We start from the raw sequence: 22,343 nt of genomic DNA on the forward strand, positions 1-22,343 counted from the left end.
TCTATGACTATATAACGGGCTTCATTGAAAGTAGATGAAAAGTTTCCTTCTTGAATTTTTTTGCTTAAGTTTGATTTTGAATCAATTAAAATATTTGCCATGCATAAGAATTATTGTTAAAATTTTTAATTACTATGCAGTTGATCTGTAAAGTACGGTGGAACATAATTTTTTTAAGCAAGTCTTTAATTTTGCTGGGGTCATTATATGACAGGTTTTGGTATTAGTTTGTCTAGTTTGGTTTGGCTTGAGTACTTTGTGATAGAAGGGAGATGAATATCGCACATTAAAAAAAAAATTTTCTTTTATGAAAAAGAGGATCAAAGTAAACAGTGGAAAAGAAAAAACAATATAGATGACTCAAGTGGTTTTTTTGGTTTGGAGCTTATGTTGACTCTTACTCCAAAATCCGCGATCTTTGATTGTACCATTGGACAATTCACTATAATTTTTCTTTCTGAAACCTTCGAAAAAAAGTAATTCGTACAATGAAAAGAATGATAGTAACACACTACTATCTTCTTGTAAAGAATGCAAGAAAAAATATAAAGTTGACTAACAATGAAATACAAGTTGAAGCTTGTCGGCACTTCTTGGAGTAGTAGCTTGCACGTGAAGTAGAAGCAATGAAAAGCAGAGGTATGAGCAAAGTGTAACGGATGATTGCACAAAAAGATCTCTTCTCGATGCAGATTGGTCCTTTTATAAGCCTCGTTCGGTCGATTGATCACCCTATCAGTTGACGGAACAAGCTCACTTCTTTTCTAAGATTGGATTTTCACACAATTAATGAGCATTTATTGATCGGTCGACCGAACCTTGGGTTTGATCGACCGAACCTTGCGTTCGATCGACCGAACCTTGGGTTCGATCAACCGAACCTCCTGATTCCAAGTTTGCTGAGATTCGATCTTCTGGCCTATTTTCCAAAATAAGTTCGGTCGACCGATTCAGCTTGAATGCCAAAAGTGCTCTGTCTTGCTCGACCAGACTCTGTGCCATGTCAGTTTGGTTCGGTCGACCGATCCTCCTATTCGGTCGACCGATTCACTTGGATTCACAAAACAGAGTTAGTTTGCGTAGTAGTATAAAATATCTTTGTAACAAAAAGTTAGCATAGTAATAATACATGAATAGGAAAGACAGTAAGCCTTGTCTTGATCTCAACTTAGAGACCTACTGATTTTTTAGTTGGATCAGCGACTTAGGGTTTGTTCCTTCCCGAAACATGTCCTCCTCGTCGCTCCACTCTAATTGCGTACCTCAACCTACCTGTCAAACATCGGGTCCTCCAGACCTTTTCGGACTTCAGCTTAGCATTGGATTGGCTCACTAGGACTTCGTCTCAATATCAGGTCCTCCAGACCTATCGACTCCAACTTCCATGATCTGCTAAGATTTTCCTGCCTAGCCGCGATAGGGCTTTTTACTGGTTGAGTAAATAGCTTGTACACTTAGTTAATTTATCATATCACAACAAGACTTAACTTGAACTTTTGACAACACCAAAACTTAGGTTCGATTTTGGTGTACCCTGCACCAACATACTTTGCCAAAATTCTTAGTGGATCTTAATGAATTTCATTTTGAAAAATTGTGACCATTTGACAACAAATATTTTTTACATCAATCAAAATTCTTATTTATTTCATTTAGCCGGTCAAAAGTAGAGACAATGCCTTAACATGCCTAGCTTTTGATTATTATTTTTAAGCAAGGATTAAAATTTTGAGTCTGTAGAAGTTTCGATTTACGATCGGAGTGATATGGTTTCGGTACTGTATCGTATCGATATAGTTTTGATATTTTTCAAAATATAAATATATTATTTATTTATTTTTATTAATATTTGATTATTATAGATATTTATTATTGAGTTAGCTTTAGTGTTTAAAATTTTGTTCCGTGTCGGGTGGAACGGGTAAAACTTACTATTTCGCCCACACACCGAAACCACTACCGATGCTCCGTAGGTTCCGAGCCCACGACTGGTCTTCGAGGCATTACGCGAGTCCTGTGGCCGCGGAGGAGGGGTTGCGCGAGCCCCGTGGCTACGAAGAACTTGTCGTGCAAGCCCTGCAGCCGAGGCGAACTCGTTGCCCGAACACCGTGGCAATGGACTTGTTGCGCGAGCCCTGCGGTCGTGATGGACTCGTTGCGTGAGCCTTGTAGTCGTGACAGACTTGTGGCGGCGGCGAGGCGAAAAAAATCGGGAGGCGACAGCAGAATCGCGAGAATCGTTAGGAGGGAGAGGAAAAGTTAGGATTTATTAAATGTTTTAATTAACATCATTATATTACATATATAATATCTCATTTCTAATTAATTATTATAATTATATATTATATAAAATAATAATTAATTAAAAAAGGGTTAATTAATTAGTATAATTATAATATATATTTTTATTAAAAATATAAAAAAATTAATGTAAAAAATAGATAATTTATATAATATAGAGTTATATAATTTAAAATAATTTTAAAAATAAACTTTAAATTATTTTTAATTTTATAAAAATATTTAAAATCATTTTTAATTTTTTAAAATAATTCTTAAAAAAACATTTGTTTATTTTTTTAAAAAATGTATGAATTTTTTAAATAAATTTGATTTTAGAATTCAATATAAGCTATATATACCTATATATCTATATACATATATAGATCTCTACTTTTTAGATTTTTCTAAACGAAACACATTTTTGTTGATATAAATGTTTGATATTTACGTCTAGAAAATACTTTAAATTACCTATTCATTATTTTATAAGTTTTGAGAAAGGCATGCTGTCAAATTGCATAAAATTAATACAATAGCTCAGCCTGAAATCTCGTCACGGGTCGAGATTTTAAATCTTGATTATGTTTGAGATATTAAAAGTTGAGTTTAAATTTTAATATTATCTGGTAAAATATTTAATACTTATTGAGTAAAAGTTAATTTAGGATTTGTTTAAATCTATAAGTGAAAAATGATAGGATCAAGTACATTTAATTTAAATTAAATTAAATTTTAAATTTTTTAATCAATTTAAGTTAAACTAAATTATATATAAAAATGTAATTCATAGTATTATATTTTAAAATGTTAACAATATAGGGGCAAAAATCAAAAGGGTGCTCTAACTTTAACAAATTGTCAAAAGAGTGTCTAACTTTTATTCTGATAATACTCTAACTTTTTAGAACAGTTAGAATTAATTAATACAAGGTGTTGTTATTTTATAGCCGATTTTAAGATATAGGGTTTGAAGCACAACCGACGTACTTGTTACACGTAGTACTTACTAGTTACACAATGGATGTTTAGATAAGTGTTAATTTAACATTAAATGGTTCCTATAGAGTCAACTTCATTTATTTTAGCATTTGAATTATTGTTTTATTCGGGTTTTCACCTTCAATTAATTAAAATTAACAAAAGATAATGATATTGATGTAGCAGCTAGTTGCTATATGTTATAGCAATTACTTAATAATTGTTATACAACAAATCATGTTTCGATAGTGTTAATTTTACATCTAGTGGGTCCTATGAAGTCCACTTTATTTGTTTTAATATTTTAATACTTATTTTATTTAAGTATTCGTTCTCAATTGATTGAAATTAATATAAGATAATGACACTGTTATAATAGCCATGTGCTAGTTGCTATTACTATAGTAACTATTAGGTGGCTATTACATATTGTAGTAACTACTTGTTAATTTCTACACAGAGATTAAGATAATATTAATTTTACATATAGTGGGTCGTACGAAGTCCATTTTATTTGTTTTAGCATTTGAATACTCGTTTTATTCTGGTGTTCACACTCAATTGATCGAAATTAACATAAGACAGTGACATTGTTGCTGTGACACCCTAGAGAAGTCCGTGCCTGGAAAACGGATAGCATCTCCCCTATAACAGTGACAATGAAATCTGGATACAAGGTCACAAGGCCGCACATGTAATAATCAACATCCCACATGGCTGGAACATACACTTATATACACAACCTACACGATTGGAACAAAAAGAATATAATCACGCAGTTGTATAATAAGCAGCTCACACGGTTGTACTAAAAACACAGTGGAAGACAAAAGGAAAACCTATAAACCAAAAATGATAGACTGCTGGACGACTAGACTTTATACAACCACAACAAGGTAAATACAAGACACCACATAGCAAGACTCCAAAACAAAGTCAAGTTACAATGCCAAGTCCACAAATTCGTAATGCAAGTAAAACAGGAAACAAAACCAGAAACTGTCCTTGGATGTAACGTGGGACCGACAAACAAGATACTCCAAGCGACTCCATAATCATCTACTTGCTACTTGCGGAAAAAGACAATATATAAATGGGGTGGTGAGTGCGGGTCACTCAACGGTAATAGACATGATAGTGCATAGTTTACATAAAACATGGAGATCAAAGTATACAGTCTCAATAGGGAAATAAAAACATGATCATACTGACATAATCAATACACCTAAATATAACTGACATAATGAATACCCATAATCATAACTGACATAATGAATGCACATAATCATAATTGACATAATAAATGCACACACCCAATCTAGAACCGACACATATGGTATAGTGATCAGTATACTCACTAGGCATTAGCAACAGATCTGTTTATAACACCTGAGTAATATAACTGACAACATATACATGTATGATAAATGAACATGTATGAAGTATGACAACCATATGCAACAATCATATCTCAAACATGTACAATATATTGAGACCCGTTGGCCGGTTAAAAGAGGGGTTGAATAACCCTGGACAAAATGAAAAACAAACCCTTCTCGGATTTAAAGGAACATTTGTATAAAATAAAATAAAGAAATAAACAAAAAACGAGGCTCACAGTTTTTACTTATTACAACCAAGGAGGTTGTTAATTCAAGGAAATGAATCACACTAAATATCTCATTCAGGCGGAGAAACCTCTTACAGCAGTGAAAGCACAAAAAGAAGAAGCTAAACTAACAAAGTGAAGCGCACAAGTGTTGGAACTCAAATTGATTGTTGTTGTTTAGCTTCTGGACCAAGACTGTATTTATAGCCTTGGTCGGGGCACTTGGAAGGGTTCCAGGCGTCTGGAAGGGGATAAAACTTTATCCCCTTCGCAACGGATCGCGGTCAAACGCGATCTGGATAATATCACATTCCGGGCGCTCGAAAGGGTTCCTGGTCCGGGCGTCCGGACTGATTCCGGGCGCTTGGACCCTTAAAGTCAACAATGTTGACTTTTTTCGGTCCGGGCCCTCTACTCCGGTGCTGCTCGCCTCGGTCCAGGTCTTCCGCTCTGGTTCTGCTTGCTTGGGTGATTTTAGCCATTCGGAATAGAGCTCACCAAACTCAACTTTTGACCTTCTCGAGTAACCTTCCGCTCCGGCTTCTCGTCCCTTGGAAATGCCTCGCGCCTCCTTATCCATCTGCATACTGTTCCGCAGCACCTCGTCCCTCGAACGCACCGAGCCCATCGGCTCTCTCCCGCTCGCTAGCTGCGTCTTTTGCTCGACTTCCTGTGCTCCTAAGCTCCTGTACACTTAGACACAGGGTTAAACACAACAGGACCTAACTTAACTTGTTTGATCACATCAAAACAACCTTGGGATACTAATAATTTCTCCCTTTTTGATGTGAGCAACCCAAGTTAAGTTAGGGTAAAAAGAACTATAAATTTAGAATAATAAATTTTGCCATAAAGTGTATAAAGTAAAATATTTAAAAATTTAAGCTACAGCTACCTCCCCCTAGACTTAATTCTCCCCTTCTCCCCCTTTGATCACTTAAAAAATGGGGTACCAAGAAAAATCTAAGGGTAACTTTTATAAAACTTTGAATTTCGATTTTTTTTTTCAAGTAAGAAAAAAAATTTCTAAGTAAACTTTGATTTTAAAAATATTGATAACAATTTTGATAGCACTAATAATGCGATAATTTTAGAAACATTTTTTAAGTAAAAAAAATATTTTTTAAGTAAAAATGAAAATTTCCTGAGTTAAACACATTTTTCAAGAATTAGTTTTTGTAGAAAGTTTAGTAAAGTAAATTTGAAAAAACAACTTAAAAAAAATCTAAGTAAGAATTTTCTAAGGAAAATTTTCTAATTTTAAAACATGTTTTTGGTGAAGCTACTAAACGCAAGAAAAAAAACTTTTAGTTAAAAAAATAAGAAGTTAAAACATTTTTGCATAGAAATATTTAAAGTTTTCCAAAAGAAAAATCGAATAACTATTCAAAGTATTATCTAATTTCAATTTTAATGCTTTATCAATTAGTCAATTGAACATTTTATTTCAATATTTAGCTTCCAGGCTGTGGTGAGACATAGACCTTCTTGGTTATTGGATCATCAACCACTTCTAGACAAAGCCGCATAAGGAAATTAGATGTTTAATGTACTCTTTGAAAGCCCTAAGTCCAATTTAAAATTTTTAATTAAGACAAGATTTTGGAACCCAATAAAAGTTCCTTCCAACCGGGTTAATTAGAAATTTCTTAGGGATGTATTTCTTTTAAATATTTCTAATTTGCCCTTTATGATATTTAAAATACCAGTTTAAATTATATCTTCTAATATTTATGCTACATGTGCATGTATGATTTTTCAAGTCTTTTATTTCCTTTTATAGATTGTCATTTTCTAACTTTAATTTATCAAAATCTTCTAATGGACAAGATTTTGCTAAAATTATTTTTAATTCTTTAATTTCTTTTTCTAATTTACAACAATCTTTAGATAATAATTTTATAAATCTAAACATTTTATCGGGAGGAAGAGATCGTACCTGACTTATCTTGTCGATCTCGTTGTCCGTGGCTCCCCTTGAATTGCTGCTTTCTTCCAATGTCGCTCCCCCTTCATCGATGCTCTCGATGCTCATTTCGGAAGAGCTTTCTTCGTATTCGTCTTGATGACTTGCCATCAACGCAAGCCCGGAGAATACCTCAACTTCCGATTTGGACGACGTTTCGTCCCACGTCACCTTTAAAGTCTTGTACTTGTTCGTTTGTACATGCTTCTTTCCTTTGTCCTTATCCTTGTTCCTTAGCTTAGGGTAATTGTCCTTAACGTGTCCTTCGTTGTAGTGGTAGCATCTGATTGTCCTTTTCTTTCTACCTTGCGGATGGTTAGTTTTTCTTGATTTAAATAATTTTTTAAAACGCCTTACCATCAAAACCATTTCTTCGTCGTCGAGAGAGGATTCCGACTCATGTTCGTCTCTGGTTGCCTTGAAGGCGATGTCGTACTTCGGCTCCTTCGTACCTGCACATCTCGATTTATGCAATTCAAAAGTTGAAAATAATTCTTCTAAGGTAATAGATTCTAGTCCTTAGAGATATAGAAGACATCTACTAGTGATGACCATTTTGTATTTTTAGGGAAGGAATTAAGAGCGTATCTTAGCGAATCTCGGTTGCTTACATTTTCTTCGAGATTCGAAAGTCTGGTGATGAGCTCCTTAATCCTCGAGTGATGTGCAATCGTTTCGTCTTCTTCAAATTGCATGTTAGTGAGCTGGTTGCGAAGTAAGTCCCGTCTCGCGAGCTTGGCTTCGGACGTCCTTTCGTGTAGCTCAAGGAACTTCTCCCAAAACTTCTTTGCTGGGTTGTAGGTGCCGATTCGGTTGACTTCTTGTGGCGAAAGGATGCTCAGCAGATGGAATTCTGCTTTGTCGTTTGCCACATAGTCGACCTGCTCCTTCTTCGTCCACTGGTATTCTTCTTTACCCTTGGGTGCTACGAAACCGAACTTCATTATTAAAAGTAATTCAAAGTCGATTTTAAAGAATACCTGCATTCGCTTTTTCCAGCTAGCGAATTCCCCTTTGAACTTCGGTGGATATATGCTCGGTCCGGCCATTGATTTGGTGCTTCGATCGGCGGTTAGTTCTCCTGAAGCAATCTGACTCTGATACCACTTGTTGGGACCCGTTGGCCAGCTAGAATGGGGGTTGAATAGCCCTGCACAAAATGAAAAACAAATCCTTTTCGGACTTAAAGGAACACTTGTATAAAATAAAATAAAAAAATAAACTAAAAGACGAGGCTCATAGTTTTTACTTGGTTACAACTGGGGAGCTTGTTAATCCAAGGAAATGAATTGCACTAAGTATCTGCTTCAGACGGAGAAGCCTCTTACAGCAGTGAAAGCACAAAAAGATGAAGCTAAACTAACAAAGTGAAGCGCACAAGTGTTGAAATTCAAATTGATTGTTGTTGTTTAGCTTCTGGACCAAGGTTGTATTTATAGCCTTGGTCAGGGCGCCTAGAAGGGTTCTAGGCACTTGGAAGGGGATAAAACTTTATCCCCTTCGTAACGGATCGCGGTCAAACGCGATCTGGATAATATCACATTTCGGGTGCTTGGAAGGGTTCCGGGCCCCCGAACCCTAAAGTCAACAATGTTGATTTTTTTCGGTCGGGGCCCTTTGCTCCGGTGGTGCTCTCCTTGGTTCAAGTCTTCCGCTCCGGCTCCGCTTGCTTGCGTGATTTCAGCCATCCGGAATAGGGCTCACCCGAACCCAACTTCCGGTCTTCTCGAGCAACCTTCCGCTCCGGCTTCTCGTTCCTCGGAAACGCCTTGCGCCTCCTTCTTGTCCGCCCGCGTACTGTTCCGCAGCACCTCGTCCCGCGAACGCACCGAATCCCTGTCAGCTCTCTCCCGTGTTGTCCTTCTCGCTAGCTGTATCTTTTGCTCGATTTCCTATGCTCCTAAGCTCCTGCACACTTAGACACAGGGTTAAACACAACAGGACCTAACTTGTTTGATCACATCAAACAACCTTGGGGTACCAACACAACAATCACAAGCAAATGCAGATATATCTCCAAAAGATGCATCGCGCATCATATGCAAAATGCACGTGCATGCAACATGGTCATCCCGCCCACCTCTTAAGATACCACGACCCCCTCACAACGTCAGATATCACTATCCCTTAGTGGTCGGGTGGTATGACAGGACAAGTGGCAACTGCTCCAGCTATCACTACTCATGAGTGGCCGAGTGCGCGGCGCTAACATGTTTGATGACTAGCTTATACCGTAAGGGAGTTGGTGGCCACATATATATATATATATATATGACCGACGACTAGCTCATACCACAAGGGAGCTAATGGTTATCTGCATGCAGTGCAATGATGAACATGATATAAATAATCATGATACCGACACGATCCTCATCAATGCAACATCCCAATCATTATAAACACCTCTAGTACAATAATCCCTCCAACACCTATATTTATAGATGTAGGTAAATTCAACTGGTGTTTGCTAAACAACAAATACTAGACACGTACACATTATACACGTATGTACCCTATAACGTATGTATAATCAACATGACATCTTCAATAGTCTTACCGGATACATGCACACAACCACATAGGTATAATCAGCAAGAAACCTCCAATAGTCATACCAGACACAACTCACCCAATATACAAATAGACAGTTAACAAGGTAAACTCCTACAACACATATCAATCATATATACACTCAACATCATATGCATAATCAGTATGTTAACTCAGTTAATCAAGACTGTATATAAAATAACTAGATCATTTCTAAGGTCAAGCAGATAAGTATCAAGCAGGATAACAAACGAACATATTTAAGGTAAAGTGACCTAATCCATCAATCAAAAACAGCCATGCACTAAGTTCAACAAATTAAAGAGACCAAGGAAGAAGTACCTGCCTTTATATGTAGATCGTGCCAAATGTCTTCAAATCCGAAAGATCACATCCAGCTCGAATCCTATACAGGATACGAGGCAAAACTAAGGATCTACATTTAATGTATCAACCTATTAATTAATTCAAAACCTAATTCCGATGAAGAATTCTAATTGGATCAACCCAGTCACTACCTATCTCAACCTTATTAGATCTCATCATTCTATCACATACTCCAATTGAATCCATCTAAACGTAATCTAATAACCCATACGAAATTCATAAAGAACAGATCATTCTCAATAGGAATTCAAAGAAAAAGTCACTGAAACAAGCTCACCTGAGTGTATGAACAATGATCGGGTACCGCAACTTCCGGATTAGCTTAATCCTATTGATACCAAACCTAGAAATTAATCAACCATATCCATGGGTTGCTTCCGCATCCAACTAGTAGAACAATTAGGGTTTTGAAATTTTAGAAATCAAGAACACAACTTACCTCCAGTCGGTCAACTCTTCTCCCATCTGGATCCCCAACAGTAGTATGCGCCGATGAGATCCATGATTGGTTTAGCAAGAACCTGATAATACACTATTGGATGCCTCTCATTAGTCCGGATTAGAGAAGAACAACTAAAGATAACTCACTATGCTAAATCCATGAATCCCTAAAGATCTGGATGGGGAATACCTTGGATGGTCACCCTCCGATGATGGCACACGATCGGGCCCTAGCTTGTAGTAGCTTGATTTGCTTCTCCACAGATCGCTCAACGAGAAGGCAAGGTGAGACGACATCGGTGCCCAAGGGAACAGATCGACCGCGAACAGACTCAGGCGATTGCTGGATCCAGTGGCTGCTTAGCCGAGGATGCCTGGGTGCTGTCGAGATCTGGTGGCACACACCCGACGTCACGGTGAGGGCAAGGTTGGGGGTGGAGGAGGAGCTTCGCATCGTGTGCTGGCGGTGGCACGATTGTGAGAAAGGATGACACTGTGGCGTTGCCACGCTAGACTCTCACAGTAGGGGTAGCGGGTGGACGACAATCCATCGAGGCGGAGCACTCCGTGGATGCGACACTGATGATCGGGTGGGGAAGAGAGTCGTCGGTGGCGACGAGTAGAGGAGGAGGAGGAGAAGAATGGGTAATTAAGGAGTTAGAACTTAGGGTTTTTTATTTATACCTTAGGTTAATTAATCAACTTTGGGTTAATTAAATCAATCAACTCTCACTTTAATTGAGATATCTAAACAGGCTTTTTCTTAACCTAATCGATTCATCCCCTTAAACGTGTCATACGGACTCCGTTTAAATCTAAAAAATTTCTAAAAATTCCCGAAACATCAAATAATATTATTTCTCCAATCACGCTTATTATTTAATTTGCCGTATTGAATACTTGTTTATTCCGGTGTTCACACTCAATTGATCGAAATTAACATAAGACAATGACATTGTTGTAGTAGCTAACAATCGATAAAAACTAGTTGCTATATGTTGTAGCATAGTAGATCATATTCAGATAGTATTAATTTATATCTAGTGGGTCCTATGGGTCCCCTCAGTTTGTTTTGTAATCTGAAAGCATAGTATTATTTAGATCTTCATCCTCAATTGATAAAAATAACACATGATCAATAAGCTATTGTAGTAGGTATGTAGCTAGCTGCTACACAATGAATTAATTATGTTCAGACTCTAAATCTTAAAATCCAGTTTAGAAATAAAGAATTTGAACCTGCTAGACAACTTAAGGGTATTTTAGGTAGTTCTTGTTCAATAGGGCACCCATTTGATAATTCATTAAAGTTGAGGCATCTTTTGATTTTTATCCAAATTATATTTATTTTTTTAATAATATATTTTTTCTATCTTAAAAAGGTTAATTTTTATTGTTTACTTTGTAGATTAACAAAGAAAAACAATTAATGAGAGATTTTTTTCATGGATAGAGCGAAAAAAAACGCATTGTTAAAGAGGTTAAGAATTTTTTTCTCATTATTTACCCTCGTGGACATGATGAAGAGAAACATTAACAATGAAAGAGTTATCTTTTAATGAATAAAAAAAATTAAATTAATGGTTAAAAATAAAAATAAATAATTTTTTAAAATAAAAATAATAAATGAATTTTAAAAAAATCGCGAAGCCTTGGTCGATGCCGCAAGCTTGTGATTGCCTCCGAGAAGTTGCGGCCTTGTGGGGTCTCGACTATCGCGCGGAGGATGCTGCAATGTCGCGATTGTATGTCAATTCGGGTGGGTCGGGCTCCTGTCTTTTTTTTTCAAATCTCAATCCGAACTCGAATTCAAACCCGAAACCCTTAAATCCGAACTTGACCAATCCGAATCCGGCTCGAATAACTTGAAAAACCCGATTCAAAACGACTTTTTTTTTGCTATTTTCCCTATAATTCTTTATTTTTTTCTCAATACTCCATCATTATCATAATAACATTGATATTAATATACATAAAAACATGTTAATTTTCAAAATAGAATTTGATTTAACCCCAGAAAATCCACTAAACTCTCAATTCGAACCTGACCCGAATCCTACTTGAAAATTTTCAACCTGAAACCCTTCAACTCGAAGTCGACTTGAATCCGAAAATTTCCAATATGAACTTGATTTTTTTCACGTCGACTTGGGTTGGGTTGTTGGGTTTGGTTCATTTTTGACACCCCTAGTCTCTGCGGCCTCACTGTGAACGCCTCAAGACCGCGACTATCTCCTCGACACCATGTAAATGTCGGTCCATGGGCGAAATGAAAGATTCCGCTAGTGTTGATCGACACAACACATTATTTGATTCCTTGTTGTTTAGGGGGAGTGATTTAATCCTATTTTGATCGTATGATAATGCAACTGAGGCCAAAGATTGAAATCTTGTGCCAAGTCGGTTGAAATGGGCAAAGCATTTTGTTCCGTTCGTCAGCTAGCATTGACACGACTTGCCACCAGGCCACCAACAACTGCGCAGACGTCACATGACTACAGTTGAGTCGGTCGTGTAATCTAGCGACCGCTCCAGAGGGGTTGCATGACCTTCGCGACTGTGCCGAGGTTGTGTTGTCGGGTTTTTAATTAAAATTGAGAGTTTTCTTTTTAAATTAAAGTTGAACTTAGTTTGCTCAATCAATTCATAGATATGATAGGGATAATCCAAAAAGACTTAATTAAATCCTAATAAAATTATTTAATTAATTATATATTTTATTTATTTTAATTTTAAAAATATATAACAATTATTTATTTATTTCTTAACTATGTTATTATTTTTTTAATGGATCCGATCAATCCCTAACTTGAATAAATAGCCAAATATATTTCTTAAAATCCTAATTGAATTATCCTATTAAAATATATAAAACTTTATTTAAAATTCTAAAAATTTCTAATAAAATTTTATATATTCCTAAAACCTTTTGTAAGAGTCGCAGTGTCGCGATGGCATCTGCGTGTCATCGTATTTGCAATTTGTTTTAGTTTTTTTGGTTTCGTTAATTTTTTATTTTTTAAATATGTATTTTCTTATAAATAAACTATTATTAATAATACTAACAAAATATTAAAAATTATTTCAAAATTTTTAAATAATTTTAAAATTTAATAAATATTTTATTTTTTAAAATAATTTTAAAATTAAGTATAAATTTTAAAATAATTTATTTTTTTAAAATATAATTCTTAAATATTTCAAATATTTTTTTTTTTTAAATTAAAAATATTCAATGACAATAAAAATAATTTAAGATTTTCAAATAATTTTATAATTATTTTTAGCCTTTTAAATGATTTTATACTTTTAAATTTAGTTTTGAATTTTGAGAATTACTTATTTTTAAAATATTTTTTATAAAAATTTAATAGGCATTATCTTATCAGAAAATATTGAAATATAAATTCAATATATCAAAATATAAAGCATATTTAATAATCAAATATTAATAAAATTAATATACATTTATGTTTAAAATTTTAAAAATATCAAAACTATACCGGTACAGTGCAATACTATATCGGAATCGTATCGTTCCGATTCAAGACTAAAACTTCGGCATAGGTCGAGATTTTAAACCTTGATTGAGGCTATATCTTATCCATGGAGTTATTTGTGAAAAGTATAATATTCATTGCAACTATTTAGATAATTCGATCTAGATATCATGAATCTAAGCACATCCTATAAATGTAGTTTGTGACCGTTTTGCCAAAGTTTCTCTTATTTATTTCATAGAAGTAGTGTTGTTTCCTTGCATCGTGTCACTCTAAGCGTATCAAGTACTTATGAAGTAATGTGATCAACTTATTTTTTTTCTCTTTTCTTGAATGATGAGTTTATACTATGTACTAAAATTTAATGGATGATTGTTAATTAGGTCAAAAGCAAAGACAGATGCATATGCTTTTTTATGGATAGGTCAATGATATGTACAGATTTTATGAGAAAATAATTGTAGAATTTTAAATTTAGCAACAAATTAAGTAAAATAAACACCAAGTAACTTTCAAAATATAAATTGTTCGGACATATCCATTGTTGAAGTTGCTACTAGGATTGGTCTAATTAAGTGATGGAATTTAAAAATAATTCCCCCCTTGCAATGCATTGTGCATTGGGTTAAATTAATCTTGTATCATGTCCTATGTATGATCTTGGAAGTTTTACATGAAATAAAATTTCGATGAAAACCAAACTATCACAAACATATTTGGTCATTTGTTGTTGGCATGTGGACATAGTCTTGGTAACTAATTGGATCTTTAGAATGGATGGACTTGCTTGGTTTTGAAGAGAGGAATTGAAAGTCTTGTTATGGCTTGGTCTTGTAGCAGTTTGTGAGAGGAAGCAAGATGGCTCACCTTGTATATTGAGAAGACCTTCGGAACAGCATGCAGTGTAGGAAGATTTTGAGCTATGTTTGTTGGGTGTTCAAAAAGTCAATAAGAGGGTTTCCTAGGTGATTTTGGCCGGTTCTTCCACAGGGTGTTAGAGTTGAGTGGGTAAGCCCACCTAAACCAATGGGCTAGAGAAAGAGGCTTCTTTGTCATGGTTGGTGTGCAAAAGGTCCTAAATCATATTGCTATAGAGGTCATGTTTGCCTACTTGTTCCTTGGCAAACTAAACTTGGCTATAAATTAGACAAAAAATTGCACGAGTGTGATATGCCGCGAGAAATGGTATTATGGATGAGCAAAGGGATTTTCTTCTATTATTGTTTCTTAAGAAGAATGAGGAGGTGATAAGGTTTGCTTGGCTCATCTGCTGCCGAAGAGATCTTTCCATTTTAGTGGTGGCAGAAGCACGGGGCAATGGTTTTGAAGATGATTGGAAGTTGTCCTTGTTTGGCTTAGAGGAAGGGTAGGCGTGCAAAGGTGGAGGAGGTTCAACAGGAGGATCTAAGAACAAACTAGCAAAGACTTTCCTAGTGTTGGATTCGACCAGAGGAGGTGAGAATCACCATGAGGGAGAGGGGTAGAGGAAAGTGGGTTAAGGGAGGCAAGGTTTAGTAGGTAATTAAGACTTTCTTGATGTGGTCGTTGGTTGTGGTGCTCGATTTGTAAATGGGTGTGTTGGAAGATGTGCAAGTGATTGGGATGAAGCAATGTAGGGGAAGGGCAGGGTGTCAAACACCCTTTAGAAATTCAATTTGATACCAACTGATGTAACACCACAAACCAACAATCTCAAGTAGAGAATAAATCTCAATACTTAATTTAAAATTTTATTAATTGGATGATCATTCAACAAGGGATGGTGGAGGGTTAAGGTTTTTTAAAGGTTCAATCTACATCTCCTAATTCTACAAACATAAAATACATTTTTTTCTATTTTATCTTTACTAGTTTAAAATAGAAACTTATAATTTCTATAACATTTAAACCTTCTAATCTAAACTTTCAATTTAAAATTTCTAATTTTAAACCATACAAGTAAATTTGTAAATTGATAGAAGGGAATCTTTCATTTCTAATTATCTTCTTGTTTATTTATTTTAGTTTGCTGTTTTGGGTTCTTAAGGTAGTGCGACAATTATGTGTTAGTCATGGTTGTGGCTTTGCTGAATGTTATTTAAAGGAGGCATGTTGCTAGGTAGATCCTTTGGAGATTTGCTTAAAGACACTTTAGTCTCAAAAGGTGCTAAATGAGATAGAAGCTTTAGTTATTACATGATCTGTGGCATGTTGAATGTTTCTTCTAATAGTAAAGTTATTAGAGGGTTCTTTTGGCATTGCATACTATGGTTCACTTAGGTTCTTTGACCTCAAAAGTATAATTAAGGGAGGTAAGAGCTATCTTGTACAATAGCAAGGTTGTCATTGTTTTTAGTTTTTCCGCAAGTCTATTCAAAGATGTCATCAAGTGACCTTTTTGGATTAAATCTTTGGACTTGATTTTAGGGGATAAATGACTAAATGAATGTGAATTCTTGCTGTCTATTGGGCCTACTAATATTGGTATGATTCTTGAATTTTTTTGTTTGCTTTTGAGGTTGGTTTTCTGGTAAGGGTTCAGGGATTTCCTTTGTTGTTTATCTTTTTTGTTTAGTATATTTCAACTTAATAGTTCTTCTTTGAGTATGTGTTTTCACCTCTTTTAGTCTAAAGATGTTTTGGGGAACAATCTAGGAGAAGAATATTTCAACAAATGTGGTCAATATAATCTCCCATTTGGACGAGTACCAAAAACCTCTCTAAAATACATAAAAGAGGCTGTCTGACCAGGAAACTTCATAGATGTAAGGGTGTGTTTCAGGTGAGCACGGTGGATCCCATCATTTAAACAGATGGGGTCCATCATAGTCCACCAATCACGATCAGTGGACCAAAGGATCCCGTTTGGTTTCAGGTGTAAGTTATATAGAGTTAATGCATTGTTGAAAATCACATTCAAGCAACTTCACATTTATTATCTTTTCTTCACCATCCGAAATATATAGAAGATGCTAGTGCACTTCCATATATTTGTCTATTTTAAGTCGAAGACACCTCACTATGTTAAATCTATTAATTTCTTTCTCATTTTTATTCAATTATTCATGAACTTGTTCATTTTCATCTTTTTCTACTAATTCATGTAGGCGATGGTTTGAGTTGGCATTGTTCTAGTTATATGTGTATTAAGAACTCTTTTTCTTTGTCTAGTGACTAATGACTTTGCTAGACTTTTTTTTTTTCCTGATGACTCTAGTGTCATCCTTCATTTTAACACTAAGATTTGTACTCCTACACTTGACATCTATATCCCTTACATCTCTCAGTGATGAGAATGATGATGCTGCTTCTCATCATTTCGGAATGTTGACAAGTAATGATCCTTATTTCGTTAAGTAGCACAATAAACAAAATACAGAATTAAGAAAAGAAATTTACTTTAGGTAGCGGGACTAAGCTGCGCTGTATTTTTTGGGGATGTATATTAGAGATATTAGTTATATATAAAGTAACCAAAAAACTAAACAAAGTAATTTTCAGAAAAAATGATGTATATGCAAACCTAGTTTGTTGATGAAGTTGCCACAGGTTTCAATCTGTCAACTGGTAAAATGAAGCAAATTACCTCTCTTTCTACCTTTTGCACTTCTACCTTGAACTGGATCAAGCTGTCTTTAAAATGGATATTGGACAGGATACTGTATGATGCTCCCTCTTTGCTATTTGTGAGTGGGGTTGCAATGTTAGGTGGACAGATGCTGTTGGGGTTGTTTATATTGGATAGAAGACTGAGGTGGTACTCTAAAACTAGAATGCAAGTAAACTAGGCAAGATTGGATCTTGCAGCTTGGTGAGGCACAACTAGTTCTTTCTTGTTGTAACTGGGAGAGGAAAGGCATATGGATTCACTGTTGAACAAGGGTGAGTTAGATTTCAGGGGAAGTGAGCTGACCGTGGTTATCAGGTGTGGCATGTAGAAAATAGGGATTTATTGATCTACTATGGGCAAATAGGGTTTTCTGGTGTTGAATCAGTGTCAAAGTTGGGCTGTAAGGTAGAACTATGAGGACTTTAGGGGGCTCTCTCTTTTAGGCCATTACAAAAATTTAATTTGTTAAAAGTTGGCATAAATTTTACTAGGTTTTATAGATAGAAAGAATAATAAGAAGAAGAATTTAACAAGTTCTCAAAAAAAGAAAACTAGAATTTTATTTTTAATTTTTACCCTACCCGCCACCACATCGTGTGAAAATGGTAAAATAAATTTAGAAGTTTGTCATGTTGGTTGGAAATGTTGGATTCAAAAAGTGGACCAATGATCTTGAAACCAAAACATAATTTTGAGATTTCCCTATCTTTATGGTATTCTTGCCAAAGCATGTAAAAGCAAAACTGTGCAAGTCCGACGAGACTTGGTAATTGAAATCACCTGGCATGGGTTGACTATGCACATCTTGGCGTTCTCTGTTTTCGGAGAGCCTCCAAGCCTGACTACACTTCCTTCTAGTTTTTATTTAAGGGCTGCATGAAGATTTTGTAGTAGAAATGATTCATGATTGTATCTTTAATGAAAACATTAAGCACCCTTAACCAACCTTCTGAAGTTGTACTATGATATCATACACATTCTCAGTTCGAACAGTAATATGTATTCTGGATATGTAAAACTGGACTTGGTGTTTGGTTAAAGTGGCAAACTCTACTAGGTATACTAATTTGTTCAGTTCTTTAGAATAGCTCGTATTTATTGCTGGGGTTTTTTATCCCATATAATTCATGTAGAATTACATCGTATGTAATGTTTGAAAGCTTTCTTGTCAAACCAATGTCACATTTGGATATTATGAATATTCCTTGTCTTGTTTGTCAAATTTTTCTTTCCATCCTTTTCGCTAAAGCAATATGCACATTTGATACCGTAGGAGGCATTGTGAATAACACGTTGAGGCCTCCAGTGCCTGCTACGTGTGACCCAGAATGGAGAAGGCTAATGGAGCAATGCTGGGCTCCCGATCCAGTGCACAGACCATCCTTCACCCAAATTGCCGGCCATTTGCGAGCTATGTCAGTGCAGGCTAAACCAGCCAAATGCTAGATAGTGTATATTCGGGCAAATATATTTTCCAGTTTGATGAGTGTTACTTTTATTGTTTTGAACTTGCGTGATAGAGTAACGCATGTTATAATTCAGTCAGTTTAGTACGATATCTGCATATGGAGTCGCGTTTTATTTACTTGTAATTTGGATTCACATAAAGTTTATATATCAGCTACCTAGTTTGTACTATATTGCCTTCTGTAGGATCTTCCGTAACTTGGAGATCCTACATTGGATGAATTATGCAATGGTAATTGTAATCAGGAATTTATTTTATTTTATTTTTTATTTTTTATTTTTTATTTTCAAATTTCAACGTGCTGAGGCCGTTGTTGATATGTGATTAACTCGAAGTCTTGTGCTGCCTGTGTTATCAGTTCAGTTTTCGACGTCGCACACAAATCACTTACATTGTACGTATATAACACATGGCGTTCTACTTCAGCACCCACAGTCTTCGAAAAGGAGGATTAGGATTCTTGCATCCTCTATCACCGCAAATTGAACTAGTTATCAGTCAAATGCTCCTCTTTAACCTGTAAAAGCTACCTCAACTCAACTTTGGCTCTTGACCGATATTCCATTCGGCTAGTTATCAGTCAACTAAAACCACCTTATTCATCCCGGTTGAGTTGGTTTGTTATACAGGCAAACTCCTCCAAGATCCCAACTGAATATAATTCAGTAAGAGTGAAGTAAATCAGATTCTGAACTATATCAGTAGGATTAGCACTCAATTCAAGCAAGCACAAGCAGCATAGCCAACATCACTCATCTGGCTATGATTGCGATTAAGGCAACAATATTGCAATCTAGGGAGAATGTGCACGCATTCTGCTCCTTGACTAGTGCACATGAACAACCAATATAAAGGGTGGAGGGCTTCCATGGAGGTGCTCAAACATAGAAGAGGGAGAAAGAACAAAAAAGTAGATTTAGGATTAGGTGGGTAAGGAAACCAATGACAGAGTGGTTTGGGAAGTCCAAGTCAAAGATTAACGTGCCAACCTATAATAGGGTTCATTTTGAAGATGACACAAAGTTAAAAGAATTCTCTAGGACTAAAAGTGATAGCAAGGTATCAAAGAAGGTCATTCCTAGAGATAACTTTGATGTGACCACCAAGCTTAAGGCTTCTAGGAGGCCTAAGAGAGTCCTTAGAAAGGTATAAGGATGATTATCCTTTGTGAATACTAAAAAAATTCAAGTAACAAGTATTGGATCCCCAAGAGTGTATTCCATCGTATTAAATGAGTTTAGCATGTGTCAATTAAATTTGGAAGAGTAATTGACTCAATCTATTGGTACTTTAGGAACCCTTGAATGAATGAAGATAGGATGAATATCCTAATCCTACTTTAAAAGGTTCTAGTGCGTGTCAACAAATTTTGGATGAGTGAATAGATCAATTTGAGTTAACTTGAGACATTAGAATTGTCTCATGTAGTAAGATGGATAATTAGCTAGAGGCTCATATCTAAGATGCATGAAGAATAGAATTTGGTAGATAATCTAGAAATCTTTAGGTGCAGTAAATGGATTAACTTGTAACTTATATCTATGGCACATTATTAGAAGAAATCATATGCATTAGGGAAAAACATTTATAAATGTTTATGATGCTTGATGAAATCTTGTCACATGAGGAATGGATACATGATATAATTCAACATATTTTTTAATTCTCTCAATTTAAATGAATTTATATCTTGTAATTAATGCATGTTCTAGCTTATCATATTTCATAACTTGTATGCATTTGAATTATGCCATACTTATTACAAGTTATATGTATCAAGTTATATCATGTAATTAGTCTTAAGGATGATGGCAACAATTGATATCCTAGGTAGGAATGTCAATTGGATATGTCTTAGTGTAGACTTGCATGATAACCTTGGTTAAGGAAGAATTTCAAGACCATCTAATTACAATCTAGAGTTAACTTGTGCATTTAAATAATATAAAAACAAGTGAGATGTTAGGATGATAATTTAAGCTCAAGATATTTGATGTGATGTATTTAGTTGAGCTAAGTATATCTACAAATCATGTGCATATAGTTTAAGATCATGATTAAAATGTCTCCATGGGATGGACAGATGGTCATTGCATAGGGTATTGCCATAAAAAAAGTCTATAGGTCAATTCTTGACAATGAAATGCTTGCCAGGTTTCTTTTCTCTCCCATGCAATGGTCATTGTTCAAAAGGCAAAAAAAAAAAAAAAAAAAAAAAAAAAAATTAACTGTGATTTATCTCTCTGCAAATGACTGTGAGTCTGGTCATGTGGAGCACCTCAGTCAGTGATTTTTTGCCACCAAGATCATGATTAAAAATTATTTTAAAATTATTTTTAAAAATTTTAACATTGTTTATTTGTTGATAGAAGTTATTGAATAGAGCAATATAGGTGGAAGATTTTTATTTTTGTTTGACATTCTTTGAAAAATAAGAAGTATTCTTTTATAGATTTTTTTAAATATAATAACATAAATAATGTTTATATGACTTTTGTGACTTTCATAACTTTTCAAAGTTTGACTAATAGAGGATACAAAACGTAGTCAACTAAGTAAAAAAAAAATTCAACTGTCCAGTAGTGTGGTAAAAAGTCAACTAAAAGGGTATTTCAATCAACTAGCGTGGTAAAAAGTCAACTAGAAGGGTATTTCAATCAACTGGAGTCTAATCGAAACATTCCATATTTTTAGTTTCAACTAAAACCTTGCATTTTTTTTTAGATTATTAACTCCTCCATCAATGTTTACACCCCCAACCCTCTTAAGCACTTAGGCAATTGTCCTAATTTGACTTTATGAATTCTAAGAGATATTGTTGGTAAAACTCAAATTTCTAAAGGGGGGAATATTTTGAATAAGAGGGATAGAGTTGAAATAAGGGAGAGTGGTTCTTTCATCTAGACTAAGAAAAATGATTTGTTATGGGGGACATGGTTGAAATAAGGGGAGAGGTTTAGTTCGTTCACCTAGACTAAGGAAAATGATTTCTTAAAGGGGAGGAAGGAGAATTTTCCTTAGTGATGTTTTTGGGAGGTGAAATTTGGAATTAGGGCCTAATTTTAATATTTTGTTCAAAATGATACAAGTTGTTGCATTTGGACATTAAAGGGAACGCAAAATGAAAGATAGTTTTTTTTTTACTTAAGTGGTCCTGTATCAACATGTGTTAGAGAAAATTCAAAATTGAATTCTAGATACATGTGTGATTCCTAACTCTTGACACAAAATTAGTCATTTCTAATGGTTAGGAACTCAAGGAGCAATTGTTGGCGTGAACCTCATTAACTAAGGGGGAGAATCATAGTGTATAAGGAGAAGTATCTTTTAAGGAGGAGGACCACCTTGAAAGAACTTGAATTAGCCAGGGGTTGAGAGAGATGTTTCTTAAGGGGAAGTGAAATTTCCCTAAGGAAAATTATTGTAAGGAGAAGATTGAAATAAGGGGAGGTGCCCACTCTGATGAGATGAAGGGATAAAGGGCTGGAATTTTAATGAAAGGATGACCTATGTCAAAGGAGAGAAGTGAGAGCTATAGATATTCATTCAAGTTTGACATTAAATCTCGAAGG

At 35.1% G+C, this 22,343-nt stretch overlaps 1 protein-coding gene across 1 annotated transcript in view; it reads left to right on the top strand.

The window, feature by feature from the left end:
- Nucleotides 1-18,941, top strand: part of LOC121969952 — a 31,520-nt gene extending 12,579 nt beyond the window's left edge. The window contains exon 9 of the mRNA XM_042520285.1: nucleotides 18,577-18,941. Within this exon, the coding sequence (XP_042376219.1) occupies nucleotides 18,577-18,749 (173 nt within the window). The 3' untranslated portion in view covers nucleotides 18,750-18,941. The remainder of the gene's footprint in view (nucleotides 1-18,576) is intronic.
- Nucleotides 18,942-22,343: the final 3,402 nt, after the last annotated feature.

The sequence above is a fragment of the Zingiber officinale genome, chromosome 4A (assembly GCF_018446385.1).
Source record: "Zingiber officinale cultivar Zhangliang chromosome 4A, Zo_v1.1, whole genome shotgun sequence".
Lineage (NCBI taxonomy): Eukaryota > Viridiplantae > Streptophyta > Magnoliopsida > Zingiberales > Zingiberaceae > Zingiber > Zingiber officinale.